General features: G+C 32.3%; 2 protein-coding genes across 10 annotated transcripts in view; one reads left to right on the top strand and one right to left on the bottom strand.

Moving 5' to 3' along the window:
• LOC126928711 (probable G-protein coupled receptor CG31760) overlaps positions 1 to 5,570 on the top strand; it is a 70,267-nt gene extending 64,697 nt beyond the window's left edge. For 3 of the 5 annotated variants that reach the window (XM_050744400.1, XM_050744403.1, XM_050744404.1), the window contains exon 18: positions 52 to 5,570. The gene's annotated coding sequence lies outside the window, so the exon portion shown is untranslated. The remainder of the gene's footprint in view (positions 1 to 51) is intronic. The other 2 variants (XM_050744402.1, XM_050744401.1) reach the window with 2 other exon arrangements.
• Positions 5,008 to 26,622, bottom strand: LOC126928718 (protein tramtrack, beta isoform-like). Of its 5 annotated transcripts, none has more exons than XM_050744417.1 (6): positions 26,025 to 26,622; positions 16,557 to 16,799; positions 15,541 to 15,932; positions 11,260 to 11,526; positions 10,587 to 10,976; positions 5,008 to 10,216 (listed from the first exon to the last, which is right to left on the bottom strand). In XM_050744417.1, the coding sequence occupies exons 2-6, from the start codon at positions 16,774 to 16,776 to the stop codon at positions 9,968 to 9,970; spliced, it is 1,518 nt and encodes a 505-aa protein (XP_050600374.1). In that variant the 5' UTR covers positions 16,777 to 16,799; positions 26,025 to 26,622; the 3' UTR covers positions 5,008 to 9,967. The 5 variants fall into 5 exon arrangements, with proteins under 5 accessions (XP_050600374.1, XP_050600375.1, XP_050600372.1 ...); XM_050744418.1 differs by lacking the exon at positions 26,025 to 26,622 and adding an exon at positions 19,938 to 20,043 and having other exon boundaries at positions 11,356 to 11,526; XM_050744415.1 differs by lacking the exon at positions 26,025 to 26,622 and adding an exon at positions 19,938 to 20,043 and having other exon boundaries at positions 11,311 to 11,526.
• Positions 26,623 to 27,553: the final 931 nt, after the last annotated feature.

Genomic DNA, 27,553 nt, shown 5'->3' on the forward strand with positions numbered 1-27,553 from the left:
TCGATGTTAACATATGCTAGATTGCTGACGTAATATTATGCTTTTTTATAGATCAATTATCAATGACCCTAAGCAAAGAAGAAGTTTTTATGTTTGTTTAAATTAAAGCGATACAAGTTATGATGCATATTCGAAAACAAACTTATCAAATTTTTGCCCTTGCCCTAATTGCAGAAACTGTCGGTCTTCTACTTTAGGATTTCTGTAAAGTTATCGGCCACGAACGTGTTAGAAGAATAATCTCCTCGCGGAGGTTAAAACTGCGTTAATACACACACCAAGAAAAAAAAAAAAGAGAAACGTGTTAAGTATTCGGTATTAATGCTATTTTCGTCTACAATGCGTTGTTTTTGAATTCAAAATAATATATAGAGTAATAAACATTCCCTCGAAGAATTGAAAACTCCCCCTTATAAATAATAAACACAAATGTATCCAGAGAATGAGTTATCACTACCATTTTACATTTTTTGTTACGTATTACTTTAAGTCTGTTTATTACGTATTTTAAACAAGTATCCAATGAAGAGCATACGCTGAAGAATTTTTCGAAAGTTCTCGGATTAAAAAGTACATACAAAATCGCTATTTAAAGACGTATTGAGAATAGCCTAAACTCCGATTTAAAAAAGCACAATGGCTCTGGTAAATGAATCATTATGATAACTAGACCGCGGATTTTTCTCCATTTATGGGAAATTGAAAAGTGGAAAAATGCAAGAGATGCGCATAGCATGCAAATGTGTAGCACGGATAAGCAAAGCTTACCATCTATTATAACGTTCAAGAAGGAAAACAAATTTCCGCTTAGGTTCCATTGCTTTATTTGCCTTGAGAAAAATACGAGTTTGCATAAATATCACACGCAGTGTGATAGTAACTACACGTATGTAGAATATAGAGTAAAAGTTAGAGTTAAGTATAAAAATGAAGAAATAATGATTATAGTCGGTATATAGTCTATGTATAGTATAATACCATTAAAAGGGAAAATGTGTTCCAATCCATCGCCTGCATCTTTTGTTTCTTTTGTTTCTTTATTATTAAAATTTTAATATCTAATTACTATCCGTAGATATGGTTATGACAAATGCGAAGCATTAAGAAGAATAGAAAGACGAAAACAGAATATGACCGAGGGAATGAAAAGCGAAAGAAAAAGGGGAAACTTAAATGGTACTCTTTAACGGACATAAGGCGTTCATGGTTTGTATAAATCAAAGAACTGTGTAATCAATAAATAGTGAATACTAAATCCGTATAACGTGTATAACGTGTCATTTGCTTGTGGTGGCAATGTCTCCTTGTTAGCTTTATTGTAAATTATGTACGTTACCACCAAATGACACCTCGTTGTACGTAAAACAAGAAGCATACTATGTATAATGGTGAGGAGAAGTATTGTTAACGATATAGTTATACAAGATTTTTATTAATTTCGTTACTAACCGATGAACGTAACGAAATTCTCATTATTCAAATAACTATGATCGCGACTGTAGTAATATTACTCCTAGGTAAATATTATCCAGAGATACCTGTGAAGTAGAAGAACGAAAACTGTATTTCTTGTTACCAAAACGATCACCTTTGTGATTCATATTAACAAAATCGTAAGTTGTGTAGATCTACCCGATTAGCTCACGAACAGTTTAATAATCGGTTATTTTACACCGTAATGTTACATTTACGTCTAACGTTAGTTATCTTGTTTTGGAATAATATATGGTTTTGTTAAAAAAGCAGTTCAGAGAATAAACAGAAAGGAAGGGGTCGTTCAATATAATTATAATGTTTAATGTGACAGAATGTATCGATATGTGTTACTTCCGTAGCTAGAACAACAAACGGCGGCAGATATAGAAACTTTGTAATAACCATTCGACAATTATTTTCAGTTTACGTCTACAAAGCGGTCGAGTATGTGTTCCTCTGTGAAAATAAAGAGAAATAAGTGGGAACGCTTTTAAAAGATTCGATTTCTTACAAAAAGGAGAAGTAATCTCTCTCTTAAGTTACAAATATCACATACATATACGTAACTCTAATCGTAGTTTTAATTTTCCACACTGTTACCTGTGTATGTGAGAGACGCACACGGGTTTATGTCAACAAATGCAATCATATCATAATTCATACCGAGTAAAAAGAATTGAAATTATCAATTGTTCGCTTTAATCAATAGCGTTATCTAAACACTCACTCGATATAAATTTCTAAAGCATAACAGCTATTGCAAATTATAGTAATATACAGATAAGAAAATAAAAAGCGTAGTGTTTACATACATACATACATACGTACATACATACATACATAGTTCGGTACAACTCAAGAACAGGTATATTGACACGTTTACTTCTTTATAACTACACGCGAATAAGATAATTGTACGTCAAACGTTTACTTTTCGTGTCACGAATTAAAATTAAGAGAATTTTCATAACGTACCAAAGTTACGAAATCTTCGAAATAAATTTGAAAGTATGAATTGCACATGATGAATCGACAAATTGCAAATAGCCAGGTGTAAAATTCACGTTGTTTAAAAGGAAGCAATATTACCAGCCGAAAGATTAATTATTCGAACGCAAATTAGCAGAGTCTACAATGATATTATTGGAGAATTTGTCGATATATCGACAATATTCACACACTCGTGAGCGTGTACGTTTATGTGCGTATACATGAGTATGTGTATGCATGCGTTCGTGTGTTCATGTTGAAAGCGTGAAAATTGCCTCGAGCGTACAAACGCACATTCCAGGTTAACGAAACCCTTCACTTTTATAAGAACGATGCGTTCAAACTAAATTGAAAATTACGATAATCGCGATTATTCGCATCGATTACGATTTTCTAATTCCACTTTTGTTTCATTCTAGTTACGATATCACATACTATTTGTACACTGTACAAGGACTGTGCGAATAATAATCGAGTCGCCTCATAAGGTTATCCTATTAGACATAAATCGCGAGAAATGCAAGAGGCGTATGATAGTTGAAAGTAAATACAGAATAAAAACATCGTTGTATCGCACAAAGTATCGATAAGTATCGAGCACATAAAGCATTTTATTATATGATTGGGGTGTAAAATTCACTTGAAGATATGTCAAAAGATATATGCATTTTATACGACAATAAGATTTAAAATTTAAGGCATGTTCTTGTTACTAGTAACACACAAGCAGCTCGCAATTTCTAATTACTCGAACGATTTCTGTTTCATACATATGATTTCGATTCTGATCATTCAAGAATCCGAATACTACTAAAGTACGCATTTCATAGCTGTCCCTGTACGTGGCAATCTCTTACTCAGTACTTTGAACTGTGCACCTGATGTTACAAACGAATATAATCGAAATGCGATTTAATTTACGATACATAGATTTTACGTATTTCAATTATTTTAATGATTTAATTAATTGGCGAACGATTAATTAATTTCACGAATTCTATTGCATGTTATTTATTATGAAAAGGCGAAGAAATCGCGGTATAAAATATGCAATGTTAGTACTATTATTAGTAGTATTCAACGGAACTGCCACGTACAGGAATTGATGGTCAAATTACAATTGTACGTCAGCAGCACATTAACGTGTTGCAACGTTATGCGCAAGAGCCTGCCCAGCTTATGATCATATGTATAAATAAAACAAGTAATGGAAAGAATGGTTGTATTGTAAGTCAACTTAAACAATGATTGATTTCTTTGGAAAATTTCAGTTCTCGCGATAGGCATTATTGCGTTATATAGTTGATAACCGATAAATATCACTGTTTATATCTAAGATATTTATCGTACACGTAACCATTAATGAACTTGTATGTTTGCTTACCTATCCGAATAACGCGCATAAAGCATTGTAACCAAGACGTTTTTATTGCAGCCTTAACGTGTGTAACATACACAGAGCGGGCAAATTGGTTTTCTATTTTCCTTTGGCGAATTCTAATTTACGTGAAATCCAAACTTCATAAAGTGCATGTAATTCTAAAGAAAGAGAGTTTTATTATTTTGGAGATTATCATGTTCCCCATATCTATGTAAATATCTTGTCATTTTAACAAATTCTATTCGACCGTATTACACGAGACTTTACATTCAATTTCGTATTTTATCAATTTTCTAAACTTTTCGTTTCCATCAAATATTCGCATCTTCGAAAATCTTCTCTTTCATATGTGATTGAAGTTTGCCGATTTTTTAATCATTGGACATTTCGTGTATTAAGACCTAATATATATTACACTAATTTGTCGAAGGAAAATAGCTTTGAGGATAATAACGCCGGTGCAAGGTAGCTTTACCAATCGATCGATTTCGATGATAAAGGTGCGCGAAGTTGCGAAGAATGGAAAACAGGAGAAGCTAATACTAGGGATCGTCCAGATCGAATTTGTCTCGAGAAACAGAAATAGCCTGTCACATACGTTTGTGTGTACAAGTGAAATGGACGTAGTCTAACAGTAAAACGGTGTTAACTGAAAATAGCTGGTAACTTGTTATCGCTTAAGAGATTTAGAATAATTTTAAAGATAAAGGATCGAATTGGTTGAGTCGATGAAAAGATAAGAGCAAAAAATAAATAATCGTTCCGAAATTGTCGTATAACGTACTAAGATTTTTATTTATTCAATTATATTAGTAAAAAGTACTCATCGAATCATTAAAACATGGAACGTTTCAATAACAATAGGAACAACATATTTCGAAAGTACGAGTTTTATGAATTTTCCGCAACACGAACTAAGTGTTATTATTTATTTTAATAATATTTTAATAATATAATTTTGCGCGGGACTGTGTCATGACAAGATGTCAAAATTATGTATACATTATTGCGGATAATTTTCATCGGTTCCACCTTGGAGAATGTAGTATGGATGTATAATAGATAACATTCAAAGGATAATAATAAGGACAGAGTGATCGCGATAATAAAATTTAGCTAAGCGTAATGTGACGTAAATAATGTCTGCAGAAAATTTATAATTGTCTTTTCTTTTTTTTTTTTTTTTACTAAAGAGGAGCGTTTTCCGGAAACGTCGCGCGTTTCCTCTTCGACGCAGTTACATGAGTGCAATCAATAGAATAAGAAATAGGGTGAAAGAAAGAAAGACAAAGAGTATTATGCTTTCGATGTCGTCGTTGTAACTTAATGTAAGACTAGTTAAAGAAAGAAAGAAAACCACTTTAAAGTAAATCGATGTTAGAAAAATGCTAATTCACTAAGATTGCGTTCACCGATTGAACATTATAGCTGCAATATCTCTCGAGGCCGATCTCGAACTTAGACGATTCATCGTCATAACACTGTTTTTCTCTTTTTCGTTTGTTGCATCGGATATAAAGACATTAATATGCAGTTTGACACTATGTAACCATCGTAAATCGTGGCAGAGAGAAGGTGTATGATTATGCTAAACGGAAAGATATATCCGTAATTTTCCCACCTGATCCTTGAAAAAGTCTGTGTATAAACGAGAAAACGTATTTGTAAAAATATATTGTATGTCCGGGAATATAATGATACTTGCGAGTAACAAGAGGAATAATGCTCTTTTGATGCTAGTTTCTACCTAATTTCCAACCACGTCAAATATCCCACGTTCTTTTTTCCATATAATAGTATCGGAATATTCCACGAGTAATAATAGAAGGAAAATATTCCATAAATAAAGATTCATTAATTTATGATTTATCAAAAAATTACACGCAGAAGTGTAAAATAACACTGGATTAGTTTTTCGTCCTATAGAGTATTTTCGTGTATTGCCCGTTACTAAATTTTATTATTAAATAAGATTCACATCTGTAATAAATTAAATCTATCACGATACGAATTTCCTTTAATTTCAGCAAATGCATTACGAATCTTTTATCTTAATTATTGCTGGATACGCGTTTGCTCCACAAGTTAAAATCCGATAACGTGGTATCTGATAATCTAGGCATCAAAAAGTTTGATGACCTTAACCTGCTCGTTGTTGAGATTAGTTTTGCTATTATATCAACCCAGAAATTATTTTCTTGTCATTTTGTGTTTTTGTTATAGCTTTCAGTAATAAAGTATTTATGAGCCTGTGTTTATAGAACATCTTCTGTCTTACTTTTATTCATAGGGTATGCTAGTACTTTACCCCTGTCTATTTATACATTTATAGTTCTTCGAAGAGAATTTACTAAAGTTACGCTCGTATTACGTTTACACGTCGCATAAAATATAATTATCATATGAGAAATTAAATATGTATAGCCTGCATACACTGTAATTTTGGGAGTGTGTCAGTGTAACAAAATGTTTAGTTTCTTATTTAGAAAGTGTAGTGATACGTGAGTGCATCTAATCAAACGAATTAAGAAATATTCCTACAAAAATGATTTCAGCCATTTCTCTAATTATTCTTATTTACATTTAAGAACTGGCAATATTTTATTACGACCTTAAAAAATTATTTTACAGAACACATATTCTTCAATTTAAGTAGTATTTATGGTGAGATATCGGAAATATTGTTATGTACAGTAAGAGCATGTTGCTGCAACGGATCATGACAAATTCCACGTATTTTCAGTTTCAAGTCGATCGCAACATACGTAATTACAGAATATGTAACATATTTGATATGAAGATTTCTTACTAATTAATATTATAATAAATTACATATAATAAATTACAACATATTGCATTTAGCTAGAAAGAAATTTCTAACTTTCATCTGTTCTGCCCTCTACAAATATTCGTATTTTCCATGTAGGTACACACGTGTGTATGTGAAACTAATTTAAAGAGACAACGAAAAATATTAACATATAGCTGTAAGTGAGTGCAAATAGTTCTAAAACACATAATCGTAGGATATGTGAAAAAAAAGAGTATGCCAGGTTGCTGATAATCGTTCGCTATTGTAACTGCTTCAGCTGTCTTACTTATTGTTACATGTATATATATATGTGTGTGTGTCTTTAAACAGATATCGCTTCAGAAATTGACAAAAGAAGTTTAATAGTATTTCAAAATATTAAAACAAATTAGAAGAAGAAGGTATCAATTGGAATAAACATTGGCTTTAAAATTTATTTACACATGCTACACAATATACACTGTAAGATATGAAGACTCGCGTACGACCTTCTGGACGCTGTAATTGCACCAAATACACTCGTTATTTGCCGCGGCAGACCAAACAGTCATATCGCTAAAATAATTGCACATCGCCGTAATAAAAGTTATAATGCAGGAGGTGTAACACTGGTAGGTCGAGCAACAAGAATTTAACGAAACAAAATACAATTCGTACAACAACAACAACTGATGTTACAGGAAGATACAATTCGGATGGCACCACGTACGCTACGCAATACATTGTTCTATATCGCTGTAGAACTCGAGCGAAACCGGCTTTCGTGAAATCGATGAAAATAAATAATTCGATACAATTTTCATAACTGTCTGATTCTTCCTTTTTCTATTTTACGCTTAAAACATGGAATCGATAATTTGCCATTTCTTATTGATTTATAAGAAGGGAAGAGATGAACGAAATGATACTTTGCTAACATGAAATTAGATAAACAAATGACAAATCTATGCGGATAAATAGCAGTACCGCTACATACAAACGCATATTCTTCCATATTTTAAGCATCGAATTATTTCATCTAGAACCACCGAATGTAAGCACAATTATATATCTACTTATAAAATTACGAAAACAAAAACACAAAAAATGTTAATCAATCGAGAATTCCTTAAGAAGCTAAACTTTTGGTCGGAGAAAGGAACAGAAACGGATTAACAAGTATCGTTCGATTGAACACAAAAAAAGAAAAGATTGCACTCGCCAATAATTCTTGAACGCTATACACATACTGGTATTTCTTTCTTCTTTTATAGTACGACAGGCACGCACACTTACGCACACGTATATTCTAATATTTGGACATTTGTACTTGACGTATTTATAATCGCATGTATAACAAAATATTCAAAGCTACATTTCTTTTTCGGCTCTGAGAATCGTTGAGCCTCATCTACATAGATGTAAGTAGTTTGCACTGTCGTACATTTAACTGCCTACGTCTCATAATTATAAATTCAGAGAAATATATCTTTCCGAATTAATTTCAACGACAATTTTATCGGCGTATCATATTTGCACAAAAATTTAACAAAAAAAATGTTGCTTTACTCTTCATAATACGATGAACATTTAAGAGCTTTTTTTTTCTTTTTTTTAGGCATTTAAATAGATCCAACCATTGTTAGGCCTACATTTAAAGGCAAATGTTCAAAATATAAATATATTAACTTGGCTAACGCGACGATCGAAATAATATAAGCTCAATAGAATTTCTGTTGGGCCCCTTTAAATATTGTAAAATTATTTCAATGATCTTATATGTATATCGCACGTATACATATATAGTAGAATACCGAAAAATATAGCAGGAATACCGAAACGATTTATGCATATCAGAAAATACATAGATAAGACGATACATATTTACATACATATTCCCCTAAATTAATAATTATCTTCGTATCCTAAGAAGGTGAACAAATTCTGTAACTTAGGCTTCAATCAGTTAAACAGTTTCACAATGCAAACCATACCACAGTCTCGCAGCTTAAGTAATTTGGTCGAGTTTTCAACATAAATTTCTCCTCCTAATCTTACGATAGAAATATTGTGTATACGACAGTAAATCGTCGTAGAATTCGACTTATCAGTACCTAAACAACCATCTCGGAAAATGAGAGATAAGGATTGTTTATTATTTTCCTACATGGCCTGTGTCCACCATCAGTTAGTCTCGAATCTAACATAGGTGCTTCAGGTACTCTTTCGAACAAATTTCTATTTAATCTATAACAAGAATACCGCAAACCTTAATAAATAAATACGTAAGTTGTGGTAAAATTATTTGGTAAGATTCGTTATAAGGTTGATTCGCATCTACGACGAGATTCAAAGGGGACACGTAAGATGTAGAAAACGTGGAACTCGAATTTAATATGACAAAGTTACATCGTATTTTTGTGGAGAAAAATTAATCGTAAATTTTGGTAATTAAATCGTTCGTATGATCCTGTACGTTATTTCTGATGTTAGTTATAAATGTTGTCCTTTCAAAAAGTATGTTTTAATGCGCTCAGTATTGAGTCGAATGTATATTTTTTATATATACTATTTATTGAATGCCTATTTATAGAAATTATCTTCATATGCTCGTCTGTTAATCGTCACACGAATTTTGAATGACTCATCATACGTGTAATAATCTAATTCTCTTATACGTTCAACCAGTAATTCAAATAAACGTGTTGTACACGTTTCATTTATACGAATTGCGTAAATCTCGATATCGTCTCAGCTACTTTCACAGCAGCATAATGTTAACGAATATATAAAAACGAAATAAGTAAGTGGAATTCCCGTATAAGAGTAACAATGGTCTCACAACAATCAGTTTCATTCCATTAGCGTTTCATTTTGAAACCATAGTTTCTAATTAGCGTTGTATATAGTGAAAATGTCTCTAATACATATCGTTGCGTATTTATCTTATGTATATAAATATGAAATATAACTTGTAACCAATTTACGACCTTACTAATTTACTTCGCTAGTTCAAAGAATGCAAATTTTCTTTGCAGAAGAACGAACATCGAAAATCAAGAATTATTGCACATAAAATTTTGTTCAACTAGAAATCAAATAAAAAAGATTACTAATCATAGTATCTAAAAGTATGCTAATAAATTTCTAGCTTTTATGTTTATTCTCACGCTAGTGAACGTTTGATAAAGAGAAATCAAGAAAAGTACCTGTTTCGAATCGTTGATCGAAAATGCTCGGTAATTTCCGTCACTCCGTAGCTGTATGATTTCCTACCCATAGAAAAATACTTTTTGTAAAAGTACGGGAGAAAGTAAAGAAAAAATTATTTAAACTATATCTTGACCGTTTTCGACCTGACAACCATAATTGTCTTTATCTCTGTTAGCATCTTTATCTTTATCTTCGTTCCCTTCTTCCGCGATATATTCTTCCTGTTCCTTCATTTTTCTTTCGTTTTCAATGGATGCGAAATCTTCATTTTTGCTCGTCGCATTCGCGGAATGGGATTTGTTTAGTAGAGAACTGAATTCGCCAAATTTCAGAATTTCTTCCATGGCGGACTGTTCTAAATTTACCTGCCACATATTTATAGTATTAGTATCTGCATTTATACCGTTGCCTACTCGCTCAAACTCTCGCTGGTTAAAATATTTTTGAACGAATTTCCAGGAAAATAGGATCTGTAAGGATGGAAAATGGAAATGCAAAAAATAATATGTACATGTTATCACGAATAAAAAGAACTCTAGAATATTCAGGCTAAAAAAAGGAATTAATTGTAAAAAGAAAGAATTATTATTTGACATTAAAATAAGAAGAAATCTAAATGTTAAAGGAAGGAAGAAAGTTGAAATGAAAATAAGAGGAACAAAGGCCATCTGCGAGAGCATTTAGAAATCGAAATTGATTACAACGTGATTACGATATTATGTAAACACGTCTAACCTTTCTCGGTCTACCCCTTTTCCCCTTTACCACCGCCGACGGTGCTGATTGACAACTCGAACTTGACAAGCTATTCTTCCTTTTTGGCCATTGTAAGTGCGAGTCCAAATGCTGCTTCAATTTGTCCTGTCTGGCAAACATTCGGGGACAAATGCTACAGGCAAATGGTCGTTCACCCGTATGAACTCTTCTGTGTCTGGCCAAATGAGAAGCTCTCGTAAAGGCTAAAGTACAGAGGTCGCAAGAGAAAGGTTTGTATTGCGCTTTTTCAGACTTTGGCTGTATCGGTCTGGTTTCTTTTCCTTCGTTTAGTCCTGACCTCTTCGTAAGATTATCGCCCTTCTTCTTGATAGTTAATCTTGGACTGTCATCCATGTTCTTTGACGATTCCTAAAAATAAAATGACGGTGTAATGAAAATCATTGCCTGCGATGAAGACGATTCCTAACTTACAAGAACGGTAGTAATAATTAGATTTAAGTGCAACAAATTGATATATATTACCAGAATGCATATTCGCGAAATGATAGTGCCGATTCTGCCTAATTCTTATGAATAAAGTGTTCATACGTTAAGAGATATCGAAATACCAAATACAAATACCAATCTTTGTTATACCGATCAACCGATCTTGAACATAAAAGCAATTTCAATTGTGATCATCTTCTCATACCAGACTTTCATCTCGTTCTTGTAAGTCGTCGTTCATCTGTATATCCGGTACCGTAGGATCTGCAGATGTGTTGTTAAAATTTGGTTCGGACTTAACCGTGTTCGACGAGTCTTCGTAGCTCTCCCTCGTAGACTCTTCCTTCGAAGCTATACGCTCCTTTGATCTAAATTCTAATACATCATTGTTTCTCGTTGAACGTCCCACCGAGACCCTTTTCTGACCTTTAAATCTTGTCTCTCGCTTGTACATTGGCGGTGGCATACGTCTCTAAGTCATGCAAAGAAATTACAAAAAATTAAGATGCCAGTCATAAGTATTCTACGCTCGTAAGAGCGTGAATGTATTAGGTTAAACGTAAAGGTCACTTTCTGCTGCTGTATGCATTTCAAAGAATCTTATGAAAGCGTTGCTCGTGCTAGCTATAACGAGCGAATATTCTAAAGGAGAAATTGCAAAAATTTCAAGTTAGCTGACAGCATTCAATTCACCTGTAGATTTTCTATGAACAAATGGCATACATTTCACGTAGGTCGATCGTTAAAAGAATGAAGACAAATTTTTTCAGGTAGATGAAGCTTGTTTCTGAATATTTCAAAGAAAAATTCAATCTGAACAATAAACTATGTATCGCAACAGTCGACTTGTGCTCGAAGGCGACACTTTCATCTCTCTGAAAAAAAGTTAACAGTATAAATATTTTATTAGGAATTCTCATCGAATTACCAGACAGATGACGATGATAAATCTTGCCTATAACAAAATACATAGATCCGTCACTTACGTCTAGGAAAGGATATTTTTTTTTTTTTTTTAATTAAATACTTCTTTTACGATATAACAGAATTACAGTATGACATCATCTATATAAAAAATTAGTAGAATACGTATTGAGCCTTCCTTTACCTAACCCGTATTTGGTAATCCAACTGTGAATAATTATTAAACAAATAGCAGAATGCAGAAACAAATCTACAAGATTTCTTTAGATAAGAAACCAAAGAATTTTAGACAGACCAGATAAATAAAATATTTGACAGAATTGCTAGAGGTAATAGGCTCGATTATGTACATACATAAACAGATCTTATATAAAACTAGTGAACTTGCTATACTATATTTAAAAAACGCATTGCTCAATCTGTTCTTACTCATGAATATTCTTAATTCTTAACATTAGAAATCCTTGATATTTCCCCATATAAATATACAGAGCTGACGCGTTCAAACTTGAAGCGCGTGTAGCATTCATTAAAATACGCAAGAAAGTCTTAGCAAACATCCATGGAAAAATCACTAGTCTGAAAATTACATGATTTCCTGTTTCCTCATTGCTTATCGCTCAATTATTATCTATAAATCCAACTTTGCTTGCAAAACTTTTTCCTCTGCGAATGAGCTACTATCACTATTTATATATAATTACTAACAGATCTCAATCTTCCACATTCTTAGAAACAGTTAATATAGTAATTACTTTTCAACGTTTCAGTCTCGGTTAAAAGTAAATACATGTAAGTACAATAATATCTCGCTCGATATTATCCTATTTATGTACTTGCAATTGGAAAAGTTTTCCTGATACAAGTTGTTTGTATCTAATGTTACTACTCACTTTATCGTGCATGAAAGAAACGTCTATTATTTCGAAATTTCGCGCAAGAATAAACTGTAACCTGAAAAATAACCATACAAACGTATATAAACGCTGCAATGTCAAAACAACAAAATTCTGCTTTCTTCTAATGAATGGCGTCATGTGTTTATCTATGATTACATAGGGCAAATCACCTAAAAGTTTAAGTTGAAATATTTTCGATACTAATAATTAGGTATATCGAAAAATGTTTCAGGTGAAAATTAAATTATTTGAAGGTGGGTGTATTTCGACGTTATTAGTTCTTCCGTAGGTAAGTGCGTAAAGATCATGTAGAGGTCAACTTTGACTTTTTAAACGGACACGTATATTTTTTAATACATTAGCCGATTCTCTATAAAAGAATACATAGCGAGATTCTCTATATAAAGTTATTAACCTATTTTTATGGAGAAAGTGTTAGTTGGTAGATGTTTTGACTTTCATCTTGTAAAATTTATCGTATAAAATATAATAAAAGCAAGTGCAAAAGTAGTATAGTGTCTTACGTTTTCCCTACGACAAGTTTTACAAGATAAAAGTTAAAATATCTATTGAATTAATAGTTTTTCGATATAAGTAAGTATGTAATTTTATAAAGAATCTTTGAAAATTTTTTCGATTTATTGCGTGCTTAAAATATTATCGACACCAAGCTAAAAAAACTTAAACACTTAAATGACTCACCCCGTATAATGCTAGTACTGCGTTTATTTTGTGTCATTTGGTAACAACTAAAAAATTTAAATGATTCGGTTGATAAGTTTAAGGTAACACGCAATAGTTACTTGACTATTGGCTAATGCACTGTATTTACACTGTCCAGAAACTAATCAGAAACTAGTGATTTTTGTATCTATGTTTTCTAAAACCTTTTGTATACATTAGACGTTTCACATATAAAACCTATAGCGACAGGATCAATCATGTTAAAAACGTACACAATTTAAAATAAACAGTTTCTGAAATTTTTATACAAATGTCATTAATTTGTCAGTGGAACGAATATAACATTTGCTATTTTTAATCATTGGAACAGGTAAACGGAAATTTCGGTTTTCCTCCTTTTATTGATAATAGTTCATTTAATCTTAATTAGATGGCATTGAAATGTATTGATAAAGAACAAAGAATAAAGAATATATTCTATTTGAAAATTGTACTATCTCGATTTTTCTTTATTTATGATAAATCGCCCATCGTTAAAATCTCTTGCCACGGAATGACATTTTGTTTGCGCAATTGTTAATACGCAATTAATCTTACACGTGTTTCAAGGATAATGCAACATTTAGTTGACATTAATATTTAAAAAGAATCTTCTTTCTCTTTCTCATAGTAATTCATTTACATTATACGTGCACGATGTCTCCGAAATCATAGCACAAGCGGTCGGATGATTCTACGTATAAAAATGAGTCGAAGAAAAAAAAGAATAACATTTGTTCGTCCAAGACTTTGTTCCCAAGGAAAATAAGTTCGAAGATCCGTCAGGTGTACGTATACTAATTGTGAGCTTCGAGGTATCCGACTTCTCTTTCTGCTCGTGTTTATATTTATAAACATGAACAATGTTATGATTTGCTTTCTATTATTGCTGCTATCTTATTTCTACGGTCTCCGTATTAGCGACGGTTTCAGAAATAAGGATAAGAGCATTAATTTTTAAAAATTATTTTATTGACGTAACAAGCGTTCAAAATGTTGACGCGTTGCTGCATGTATAAGTCTGCTTGTCTAATTAAATTATTACCAACGCGAGCAGAAAGACAAGTCGAATGCCTGGAAACTTAGAATTGGCACGCGTGCATCTGACGGACTTTCGAGCTCATTTTACTCGAAAACGAAGTCTTAAACGCAAAAACGTTATTCTTTCTTCGTCGATTTATTTTCGCGTGTAGAATCACCACCCGAGTGCACCGCTTGTGCAACGATTTCGGAGACACCTTATGTATAAATAATACAAGGTGGGACAATAACTTTAATCACCGTAAATATCTCTTTTCTTCTTATAGATATGGAAAAATATTGTTCACGAACGTTCTATGGTATCGAGAGACTTGTAATATGACAGTAATAATTTTTTTGCACGTGGAGGTTTTTCGAAGATTTCGAGGTCACCTCCATTTTTTTCTTTTTTTTTTTATGGCTTGTCTTAATTTCTTATTCCTGATAAAATAGGATATGCTTGAAACAGTTGAGATGATTTCAACGAGGTCATTCGACAAAGAGTAAGCAACAAATCTTACATCACAGCAAATGTTGGAAGTGGTACCGTTTGCATCGATCCCCCCACCCTCATCAATAATGGCCCGCTATCTTCTTCTTGGCATTGATAAAATTAAAAGTTTTGTAATCTCTGATGTAATTTTATCTCACGGTATTTGTAAGTTAATGTTCTAGTTTTTTACATTCTTTTTACAGATACATTAATATAGCGATTGAATTCAAGGTAACTTCTTATCGATATACTTGTATAAGTATAAATAATTTCGTGATAAAATATGTTTCTAGAACTAACATAGTTCGATTCAGGTATATGTAGATTTGCGTGACTAATTACATACGTGCACGTACATTTTATGCACTACGATAACTTGACTGTTTCACATTTTCTCTATTATTTTAATTATATCATTTGGACTTACAATTTGCGTTTCCGACGATCGCAAAGGTTCATCGAACGTATCCTCGTGCCCATCGATCACCATCGGATCGTCTTCCACCTCAATTTCTTCCACCTTGATGTGATCCTCTAATGAATCTATGGAAGACTGTTTTGGTAAAAATGGTATCACGGACGGTTCCTTCATGTACTCCGTTGTATGAACTCTCGCCTCTATGTGACACCGTTGCATCCGCGTCTCCACTCTCGTATAAGGGCTACGACTATTTTCTTGATTTCTCTGGTCACCGGAAAGACCACGAATCTCTAGATCTGTGGCAGTTTTAATCAAAGATGGCAAATGTTCTTCAGCGACATCGATCGAACCACGGTACATAAAATCCAAAAGACATTCCATTTCTTCAACCGCGACACCTACGGGATACGGTGTAAATAAGTAGAAGCCATATCAATATCTACTGCATCTACATAAATTTAAATAAATTTGCACACCTACTGTCGTGCGAAGCTCACACAATATTTACATACTCGCATCTAGTATGAATATATATTGTTTACTAGACATCGATTTCTTCGTCTACTTTACGCGATTGAAGTAAAACCATTGTACAGTATCTTAAATTTCATGTAAGAAATCAATTTATTAAGAAAACCGTTTATGTGTATCGATAGAAATATTTTTCAAAGTACTTTGTTACGCAAAAATTGTTCAACGTTGTACTTCTTCAACGTTCAATGTTATTCTATGCTATGCTATATTATTCACAGCGTTAAAGGAAATGAAAAAATGCAACCCTGATATACTTAATTATACTTCAAAACAGACATTATTGCACGTTTTATAGAATTTTAATCAGAAATCATAGCGATCAGTCTCGTCATTAAAATCGAATGATTATAACGCTGTAATTCAGCATTAAATTTTGTTGTTCGACGCTACTACGTTAAAAGTGAATTGACTGATATCAATACGTAAGAAAAGGTCATATATTTTAGAGAATTGCGATTGTTAAACTAACTTTTACTTTTTAAGCTTACCTTTTAAAATAAGAATTGGCTGTTCACCATAGTGTTCTTTGAAAACTCTTTCAAAATAAGGACTGCATGCTGCCAAGACCAGTCTATGTGCCCTTAACATTCCACCTTGACAAGCTAACGTTGTATCAGTCAAGGAACCACTCTTATAGAGTCCTTCAAACAATCCAGACAAGTTCGCTAGGTGATTGTTCCAAGTTAGGTTGAATGTTTTCTCACCCATTGTTATGACGCGTTCAGTGTTCACTGTCAAACATACCACAGTCACACATTTATTCGTTAGATAAATATAAATCACCTTTTGAAACTTTTGCATTCTTTTCTACTACAAAATGTACTGTTCATTGATAATAATTAAATGAATAGAATTTTTTAAACAGATTTCATAACAATTTTGCCCAAAATAATATTTCTAGGATGAAATGATACAAACGTTAATTACATTAATTTTCATAAATCATATATATATCATCAAATGCATTGGACATTAAGATTTTAATTAGACCAATTACAATCTGCTCAGTATTTGCAAAATTATTGCAAAGTTGGGGAAACTTATTATTTAACGTAACGATCACGTTATTTTATGATGTTTGTACAAGAAGTTTTTATAAACTCGAATATGATATTCTGTATCTCGAGCGAACAAATTTCTTGATATTTACCCTTTATAATAATCTAACAATACAGATTAATTCTATACAGATTCTATATAATTTCTATAATACAGATTGTATAATTCACGAGTGAATATTTATATTATTATTCCACTTTTCACATAAAAATTAGCGACATGAAACCTGAACTGCATTTCCAATTCTTAAAGAAAAATCAATGGACACACTTTCCAGCATTATTATATCTTATAATTATATAAACAAAATAGCTAAGAATCTTGGCTTTGAGTACTTCTATAGTTAAGAAATTAGGTCTACAGATAAAGCAGATGTTGGCTAACAGTTGTTGCTCAAATGTGATATATAAATTCTTTCTGTCGAAACATCAAAATAATACAATTTTCTTATGTAATAAGCAACTCTGTTGAATTTAGCAAGCATATACAATAAATCGAGGACGTTTTGAATCATACATTTCTTACTATCATACTTACAACGCTTGCAATCAAATTCAGACATGTTCTGTCCAATTAGCAAGCATTAATTTTACTGTACAAATATTCATTCTGTACAAAAACAAAGAGAGGTATCTCTTGAGATTCTATTTTATGACACATTAAGAAATGAAAACAGAAGTAACATTAATTTATATTTTATACAACGTGAATCTAAATTCATGTACAAATGAAATTATGGAACATTCTGTGGTTCAAAATAAGACGAAAATTAAGAATAACAAAATTGCGCTGGAGATTTCATTTTCAAGAAAATCAGCTTTAAGTTATTCTACACGCGAAAATAATTCGAAGGTATAAAATAAAGTTTGTGTTGGAGAAAGTAATTTGAATATACGTGTATTTAATGTAGAATTATTTACTCAGCCCACGCGTATTTGACAAATTTTCAAACTTCACTTTTCTCAACAACGAGGTTTCAAACAAGAGGACGTTGTTCTATATTTTTCACTTATTTTTGCACGTAGTATAACCCTCTGCTAATTGTCAACTCGTAATCGTCTAATCGGAAATTAATAAAATGCACAAGTATTTGACAAGTTTTCAAACTCGATTTTCTCAGAAATAAAGCTTCCAATGCAAACTTTGTTATACTTGATTTTCATCTTATTTTGAGCCATGGAATTTGCCTGACTTCATTTGTACCACGAATTAAGACCCACGCTCGGTGCGCATCTATGCCAAACATTGTATCGAAATATAAAAATTTAAATTATTTCAAGCACATCTTGAAATTCTGTTAAAACGTTGAATTATCTTCTAATTCTAAGGTTCTGTACTATTTTGTTTTTTAGCGAATTTATTATATTCTTATTGCAAATTGTTTTCTAGATTACCTTTTTATTAATAATATATACAAATATATATATATATAAAATCTTTGTAACTTGATGCATACACTGTAATGCTGTCACTATAATAAATGTACTGTCAGAAATGACTTCTTCAATTTTTTTCAATATCTAAAAATTATTGGCTTTAACATACTTAAAATTTCGAATATTTCCTTAATGAAAACATTTCTGTTTTTCTTGCTGAATAAAGGTTACGAACCTTATAAATTTTTAATCATTTAAAGGAAATTTTAGTTCTGAAGATATTGAAATCCTATGTCACAGACAAAGAATAACATGATTTCTTTTTTGTAAAGTGCACAAGTGTTTCTTACAGCATTTTTCGATACATTTTTAAAATGCATAGATCAAACATTGAAGAGAAATACGTATTTCTACTTATAACGCTTCACTATGCAGAAGTATTCGCTATACGAAGGGCTCTTTGCTTACATAAATTTCAAACAAATAAACTAAGAAAAATGTGCTACATTTATAAAAGAAATTCGTAGATTAAGATAGATAAAGATATAGCGGCACAAATTTATGGCATAATCTGTCTATCACTAACATTATTCAGTGTAATTGAACATTTAATAAATTAGGAAATTGACTGAATTAGAAAGAAACATTCTTCGCTTTTATTACAATATCTAGAGCACGCCTAGCAAAACCAAATGGTTTCGCTGTCCTGGAGAAACTATAAATTCTTCAAAGATCATGCATTAGATAAAACAATATTTATAGAATAAAAACTATCAAAAAAAATGTCATAATGATCTAGTAGTTTATTCATTAATAATGGTTTTTATACCTGTGTAAAAAAAGATGCTTGTGTTTCCTTGTGCAATTATTCAATTTTAATTGAATCTTAAATTTGCTTCAGGATTATTAATGATAGAAACTACTTTTTGCACAAATGTATAATTTGCTAAATGTTTACTATATGTAATAGAATAATTAATGTAGAACGGCTGTGTAACATTAAATTACCTAAACATTGTTCTATATAAAAGCAATACAAATATTACTAAATTATTACTAAATATAAAGTAAACATTTATGCTCTTGTGTAACTTGCAAATTAATTATAAGATCTATTTACTATTATAGTTTTTTCCTAGCATACTGTTTCATTATATAATCTCTGTAAACATTATTCCAATAAATTTTTTCTCCTATTCTTCTCTATGACTACACTCTACTACTGCACATATTTATTTGCCTTTATATTAATACTCCTTCGGAAATCCTCCAAGAACGAAAGTATAAATATAAACCGAATGACACGCAATTAGCAATCAATAGGAGCAAGATATCTTAGCGTATTTGAAACGCGCAATGATTCTCATGATGTATTAATTTCACTAAAATGTTTCACAGAATCACTTTAATTGTTTATATCAATGTAATATTTACGTAATAATTGGTATCTTATAGCTGTACCCGTAACGAAGTAGTGTTGATGTTTAAACATCTAACCACTGCAGAATGTTCGTGCAGTTAACGAGTTTGCGAAATCGGAAGTCCACCTACAATGATCAACGCCGAGAATAATTTGTCGGCACTACCATGGTCGATTTGGAATAATGTTCGAGTAGCAATGTACTGGGCTTAAGAGTAGCAGACTTTTTAATAGATTTTATGAAATAATAATTTAAAAGCAAATTTATCGATTTTGTGTGAATTCAAATTGATTCACAGAATTTTGAAAATGAAATGCATCTGATAAAATCTGATAAAATTCGTTGTTGTTTTATATAGTAACAAGAATGACGTAAAAGGTTTCCGACGCCCATCTTGGCACTCTTCTTTACACATGTATTTATTTCATACATTAGAAGACATGAATTTAATTTTAAGACTAATTATACATATAATGTGAAGGTAAAACAAATTATGTGTAATAACTAATGAAAACGTCTATGCATTAAAATAATTTGGAAGACAAGTTTGTATCTTAAATTATTATCATATATATTGAATTTGTTTAGTTAATTGTAAATATTGTTGTAAATATTATTTCATAATAAAATATTAACTTAGAAATAGGCAATTATAAACAATTTTTCGATTGCAATGGTTACTTAATTCTGTAAAATATATTTATTATAATATAAAGTATAATATAAAGATAACGATTTAATAAAAATCTGATTTGATAAATATTCACAGCTAATATTTAAATTATAAGTTCAATGAATTATTGAAATAGTTTGCACTTTTTACTAACTAATTTAAGCGATCTATTATATTACAGAACAAATTTAGTTTGTTTACTAGTAATTAGAATATAATGCGATACATTCAAGTCAATGCAAAACTTGTTGTCTAAATATTTTCATTACTGTTAATATGCTCATTAATGTTTATAGTAAATATATATGTTGCACAAGTAATTATTTTTCTCTCATGAAATACAAACCAGTAGCTATGAGGAACATAAAATATAAAATATAAAATAAAAATACAAGAGTGAAAGTAATATTTAAATTATTTTAATTGAAATAATCGTATAAAAGCTAATTAGAAAAGCAATTGCATTAATTTAATTGAATTGTACAAATTAAGATTTGCTTTCAGTTTAATGAAGTGGAAAAAGTTTATTTCATTATTTTTCTTATTAAAGTAATTGAAATACGAAAATACCTCGGTGAAGTGATACGGTCATTAGCCAATACAATTTAAGCAACGATTTAAAATATACGTACTTTTACGGACGTACGTATAATGTACATACATGAACAAAAAAATAGAAAGTGGATCATCAAAGATAGAAAATCAAAATGAATATTTGAATGAATATTTAATGTCGGGATCACGAAATGAATCAAAGAAGCCTGACCCGAAGAGAAAAGGTATTGAGAGTAATATTCAAAAACTCAAAAAATTCTGAAAAATAATCGTCAAAAATCAATTAGAAGATACCGTATGCAAATCTTGAAAAATGTGTACATATAATGAATCTAATGCAACAGTCGGCGATGAAAACGAAGAATTTTTATCTAAATTACGATAACGCTTAACACAGAGTACCTGCAGTAAAAAAATTCATGCATTATGTAGAACGGAGAAAATATGGATTAGACAAGGAGAAGAACCGAGAACGACCACGGGAAATGGATTGAATTACGTATTTTCCTTGTTTAATCGGATAATCTAGCTTGAAAATTATGCAATTATATCAAATAGAGAGATCACAAATTGGACACAAAGATACACAATTTAACGTATAATGTAATGTTATATCTCATGTAACAAAATGAAAGCACGAAGAAGGCAAGCAAGAGCAAGTGAAATACGTATCTATAAGCAGAATGCATGGCTAGGTGTTCATGTTCAACATTCATACATGGCAAGGGAGTAGAAAGTGGGCTGAAGGGCAGAGTGATCTAGCGATGGTCATGCGCAGGCGTGGTACCTAGGCCCGATCCATAATTTCGTTGGTGGACCCCGTCACGCATTTGCAAGGGGCTAGGCCGTGTGTCGTCCGAATGCACCCTTTTTCCCTCTCGTTTCGAACCATGTACATACATAACTACGTCACCGAACAGCAGACGCGGGGGCCACAAAAATCGTCAACCATTGGGAGAGAGAACGACCCCCTGTGCGATCAAGGGAGTCGTCATCACAGATCGTTGTTCGTCGCCGCGTGGAAAAATGTCTAAACGTCTGTTCATGGAAAAAAGCACACGTCTGGTTCTGACCGCGTAGAGAATTTAGAACACATTAACTAACGATACGAAAACATAGACATTTCTCCAACTTACAGCTGCTTCTATTTATGAAACGACAAATTTGAAATTTCAATCATTCAGTTAAACGATGGAACGTTTAATGAAATTATGGGACAAGAATGTGATAAATGTAGAACTCGCTGTTCGAAATTGCATTTGAAGATATTTGGATTTTCGTTCCAATCGCTTATTTTAACAAAATCGAGTTTGAGATTGTCCTGAGGTATTATAAAATTAATTAAATTCGATATATCTTTCCCGTAGATTAAATTTTTATGCTCGTTACAATTTACGTGATTATTTAATAATTATTTTTTACGTATTATTTACAATTTGCGAAGATTATTTTTTATATCTCTATCATGAAAATTGTTGTCAATATTCGATTGTAATTTTTACCTTTCTAATTAAAAATAAAAAATTGCTTTATTTCGAAATAACTATCTGAGCATGGAGAGATATTTTTTATTTAATGCTAGCTTATAGCATAAACCTTATGATAAACCGATGTATAAAATAAAAGCACTTTGGTATAATGATTTAGAACAAAAGGTATTTTATAAATGTACCCATCATCTTTATCAGTTGTATATATATAACAATTTCATAGTTGTAGAAGAAAAATGGCAAAGATATATTATTGAAAATATTGAAACAATTAACAATGAAATAATTGAACTGAAGTAACTATTTATCATGCTATTCGTCTGGTGTGAACATTTGAAAAATATTATATAATTATGTAATGCATTATTACACAATCATGTGTTGCAACTAGACAATGCAAAATAAAATAAATGTAATCTACAGTTTATCATTAAACATACCGTACAGATTAATTTATTAATACAAAACTAAATTTAATGTACAATTTCTCATTTTTTCAAAAATAGATGTAGATGAAAAGATAAACGATTTTATCGCAAAAATTAATATCTAGATATTTTAACATTTTTCAGAAATAGAAAAATCATTTGTAGAATACAAACATACAACAATACGTTCGATGTTTATAAACATCGAAGACTATTAATCATCTGTTAAACACATCAATCTATCTCAATCTTACATGGTAAAAATTTCAATATAAGTGTGAGATATTAATGATATATGTTTGATTTCTGAAAATCAATTTTTCTACCATATAACAATTATAAATTATATATGATAACATAAAAGCTTTTCTCGTTTGTGTGCACATGGTACTTAGTATTATTGTAAGAAATATGCTAGAAGCAAAGATAATCACAACAAAATAAATATTCGTAGCCAAAATGACGTTAACGTAGTATTACGACTGGAAAACATATTCAACAATATGCATTGATTACGTAGTGAACAGGTGTACACAATGGGAGAAGAAGGTAACTCAACAACAAAGTTCAACCTGTGTTTTTATAAGTTTTATAAGTAAGTATATTTGCTTTTTTATCAAGTACTAGAATACGTGACTAGTAAGTGTTTCCCTCTTTCTAATTGCAGTTTTAAGAATCTCTTCATTTACCGATGTTGATTTTTTTCGTTATTCAGATATTGTTTTAAATTATATAACTACGTAAATATACTACTTGGATAATTTAAAACAAGTTTCGTTACGAAGAGCCCAATGTTAACAATTTGATGTTATAACACTGTGATAAAGGAACGATTGATATCAGGCGTGTGTAATCATCATTATAGGTACACATTGTGAAGATAAAGTTATCGAGACAATGTTTTACGTACAGAAGCGGATGTTCCTTGCTTAAAAATTTCATTGCTTTGAATTTAAACCTAAAATTTACAGTTGAAATAAAATACAACATTGTATAACTTTTTCCTTTAGATTTTGGCTTAAATTACTGTAATTACAAGGATTAAACTTGTATTCCTTCTTCGTTTTCTTATGTCTGATTTTTACATTTTTACAACGAAAGAATCTTAATCGCAAAATTAATTTGCTGCTCTTCTGTTGTGTTATTTATGTAAAATTACTCGCAACACAGCTTATTAAATAAAATTACTAACGACAACGATTACTACGATATTTAAAGGAAAATTTTATTCACGTTCGAATAACTGCGACCTATGTTCGATATACGCACACACTATCTGTATCCTCATACAAGTATAATAAACATACCAAAACTATCCACTCAACAGACTACCAAAATAACAGCGCGAACAGAAGCAGAAATTTTCACTGGCATTGAATTCTTTTCGCGTTAAATTTGTTCAGTCTACTAATACAGTAAAATATACATAGAATATTTTAATTCAAATCATTTATCGCTGAAAATCTGTTAAGCAATTTTTCTTCTTCTTTTCTATCTTCCAATGATACATGATACGTTTAATATCTAGCGCGTTTTGGCTCGATCAAACAAAAGAGCTTTTATGTGAATAACTCTAAATTTTGAATCAATAAGTATCATTTACTTAAGTTGAAGTGAAAAAATTAAAATTAAATACACTTATTGTATGCTTTAACTGTTGTTTCCAGACTGTTTCCTTGTGATAATTGTTACTTAATTACCTATCTAATATTCCATGTTTCATCCACATATGATGCAGCATAAGATGAACTTTTCATTTAGTTAAACAATCGTAAATACCTGATTTTGTAAAATTCAGAGTAAATAATGCACATTTCAGTAATGCCTATTCATTATGATTTATTTGAAATTACGTATCGAGGTCACTGATTCCCGTGACTAAGGTATCCAAGAATGCATAAGATCTCCCGTGGCTGGTTAGAGCGCTCTAGAACGCTGAAGATCAAGAGAGCAAAGAGTCGGTTTAAACCGTGTGCCCCGTCCCAACGTCGACTCTATTAATACCCGCGCCTTGTCGTCGCGTCTCGAGAACGTGTGCACCGATATAGAGGCATTAATACGATGAGACTGTCCTTTTATTAAAAAATCTTCTGGTCTTAAGAACGAATAAACTGAACAGAAATTGTATTCGTGTTGATCTCGATACGAGTATATACGAAAAAAAGAGAAAAAGAAATAACAAATCGTAACAATAATATTGCTAAAAAGAATCGAGGCGATTTTCATATGTTAAATGTGAAAATATTGAAACATATTAAAAGAAGGTTTATCGTTCCATCAAAATGGAAACATCAACAGTATACTGTTACATGTAATTAAACGAATTTACACGTTTGATAGAATTATGCGTTTGATTGTGACAAAGACGCCTTTTCTTTTTATAAACTGCGTTATTCCATGAAAAAATTGTAAACGAGAAGGTGCGATCAGGTTATCGACTTGAGTACGAGACACGACAAGGAAGGAAGGAAAGGAGTTGCAGCTTTAACAGGACATATCGTAGATGTCGTACAAGTGCATTCGCAGTCAATTATGTGATCAACTACAACCATTCGCTTCATGAAGCTATTAGGAACAAGTTAATAGAATCATCGCATCGTTCCGATGTGCGATGAGTTATCATAAACAGTACGAGTAAAGGTATAAACTGTTGCAATTTTAATGGAGTAGCCTACAGATGTCGTACGAAGACTTAAGCCCGATCGGAGTCAGCGCAAATATCTAATCGACAGTTTCGCAATGTCATTTCACCCTTGTAAAAGTTCTATCGTTGGTTCGACTCGATAATTGATTCAGATCATTAAACAAGCTGGCGTTGCTCAGTGATTTGCCAAACGTATCTTAAATTAAACAAGGGATAGTCGGGAGTGAGCGAAAGACAAACGTAAAAAATTATTTCACGTAGGTAGACGGATGCACCCTAACCAAAGGCCATTGTCTTCGGATTCACTCACCTTTGATTGTACGAGAGGATGAAAGTTACGGGAAGTCTTGTGAGATTAAAATATCACCAACGAAATCAATCGACGAGTACAATCCAATAAGAGGAGGTAGGTTAAAATACACCGTGGCAAGTTTTCACTTTTTCCTTTTCCACAACCACCGTACACCCTTACGTGTTCCCCGAAATAACCAGTTTCGAGCGAAAACGCGCACCGCGAAAAAAAGCGTACGCGAAGAACGTACACCAAGTAAAGAATCGAGCAAGCTATTGAGCTCACTCTGCGAGGGGCACGGCACGTGCTGGGGCTCCCTCGACCGAGTCGCGACTGATATCATTTCCAGCGGGGGACTGTGGGGTCGCCAGCCAGAACCCCACCAGGGGGTCTTCGTGCAACCCCCACGCGGTGTCGTAGTAGTCGTGTTCGCCGTCGTGGTTGTAGCTCGTTGTCGTGGCTCCACCGTTGCTAGCCTCTCAAAACCCCCTTTGCACGTACAGGGAATAAGGGACCAGGATGTATACGTACATCATGGGGAGAGAGACCTCTTTCTTCTTCTCGCACACTGCGATCCTGTCCGCGTCGTTCTCTCTTGCACTCTCACTCCCTTGCTCCCACGTACCATTCATTTCCGTCTCGTTTCTACGCGCACTTTTATCGTATATGTTTCTCTTTGTTTCTCAACGAGCTTCTCTCTCGTTCTCAACTCCTATCCTTGTTTCGCGTAACGTGTTAGGTCGAAGCGTTTGTTTCTCTTTCGTCGTTCTCCTAGCTTCGCCAGTTCCGTGTAAAGCACACGCAATACCACACCAACACAGCTATGGATCTTCCTCCCCCGCCCTTCACCGATGGTCCCCTCCCTTCGCGCGAATCCCTTACCCCCTACGTATCCAGCAGCTTTATCCACCCTGAACCCTCCTATGTACGAGGGTTGCTTCTCGGCAGCCTGATCGGACGTTCACGAGAAGGGACTTTCCCCTCTACCTCTCTACACCGCCCTAACCATGCTTTCTTCGTATTTCAGATTTGAGGTTGTTTTATTCTCGAGAAAAATTCCATCGTCCTATGTTTTATCTCCTACAGTCTACTTTTGAGACTTTACCTTTAATGTTCTGTGAAATTCTAAAATATCGCATGATCATAAATTGCAGTGCATCTCTTTCAGGGGAGATTAATTATGTACTTGATAATTAAAATTTTTAACATCACTTCAGTTACATCGTTGTATTTATTTTTATTTATATATTAATCGAATTCCCTTTTTCGCGTTCTTGCTCGTTTCATGCGAGGTAAGATTTGTTCCATTCTCACTTTACGACTAACACTACTTTCAGCTATCTTTAAGAGTATGATAACGATTGCGATAGCATTATAAAGAAATTTGGCTTTGAATCAAGAAAATCAATTTTTAAATGGAAGGTAAAGGAAATTCCTAGTGTACGAATGTCGCTTTCACCAACACCATTTGGGGCAATGTTATCAGTGCATTATTCGATTCGAAAATTGAACTCGCATAAAAGACCTTGGAACATGAAACTGCTCGT

This window comes from Bombus affinis, chromosome 2 (assembly GCF_024516045.1).
Source record: "Bombus affinis isolate iyBomAffi1 chromosome 2, iyBomAffi1.2, whole genome shotgun sequence".
Lineage (NCBI taxonomy): Eukaryota > Metazoa > Arthropoda > Insecta > Hymenoptera > Apidae > Bombus > Bombus affinis.

Excerpts from the sequence above, each read along its gene's own strand:
- LOC126928718 (XM_050744414.1), bottom strand. The coding sequence starts at position 19,995 with ATGTTTAAACATCAACACTACTTCGTTACGGGTACAGCTATAAGATAC. Across the intron at positions 11,527-15,540 it reads GATCGTCGGAAACGCAAATT|AGACGTATGCCACCGCCAAT; the intron begins GTAAGTCCAAAT and ends TGCATGACTTAG. Across the intron at positions 10,977-11,259 it reads AAGAACGAGATGAAAGTCTG|GAATCGTCAAAGAACATGGA; the intron begins GTATGAGAAGAT and ends TTTTATTTTTAG.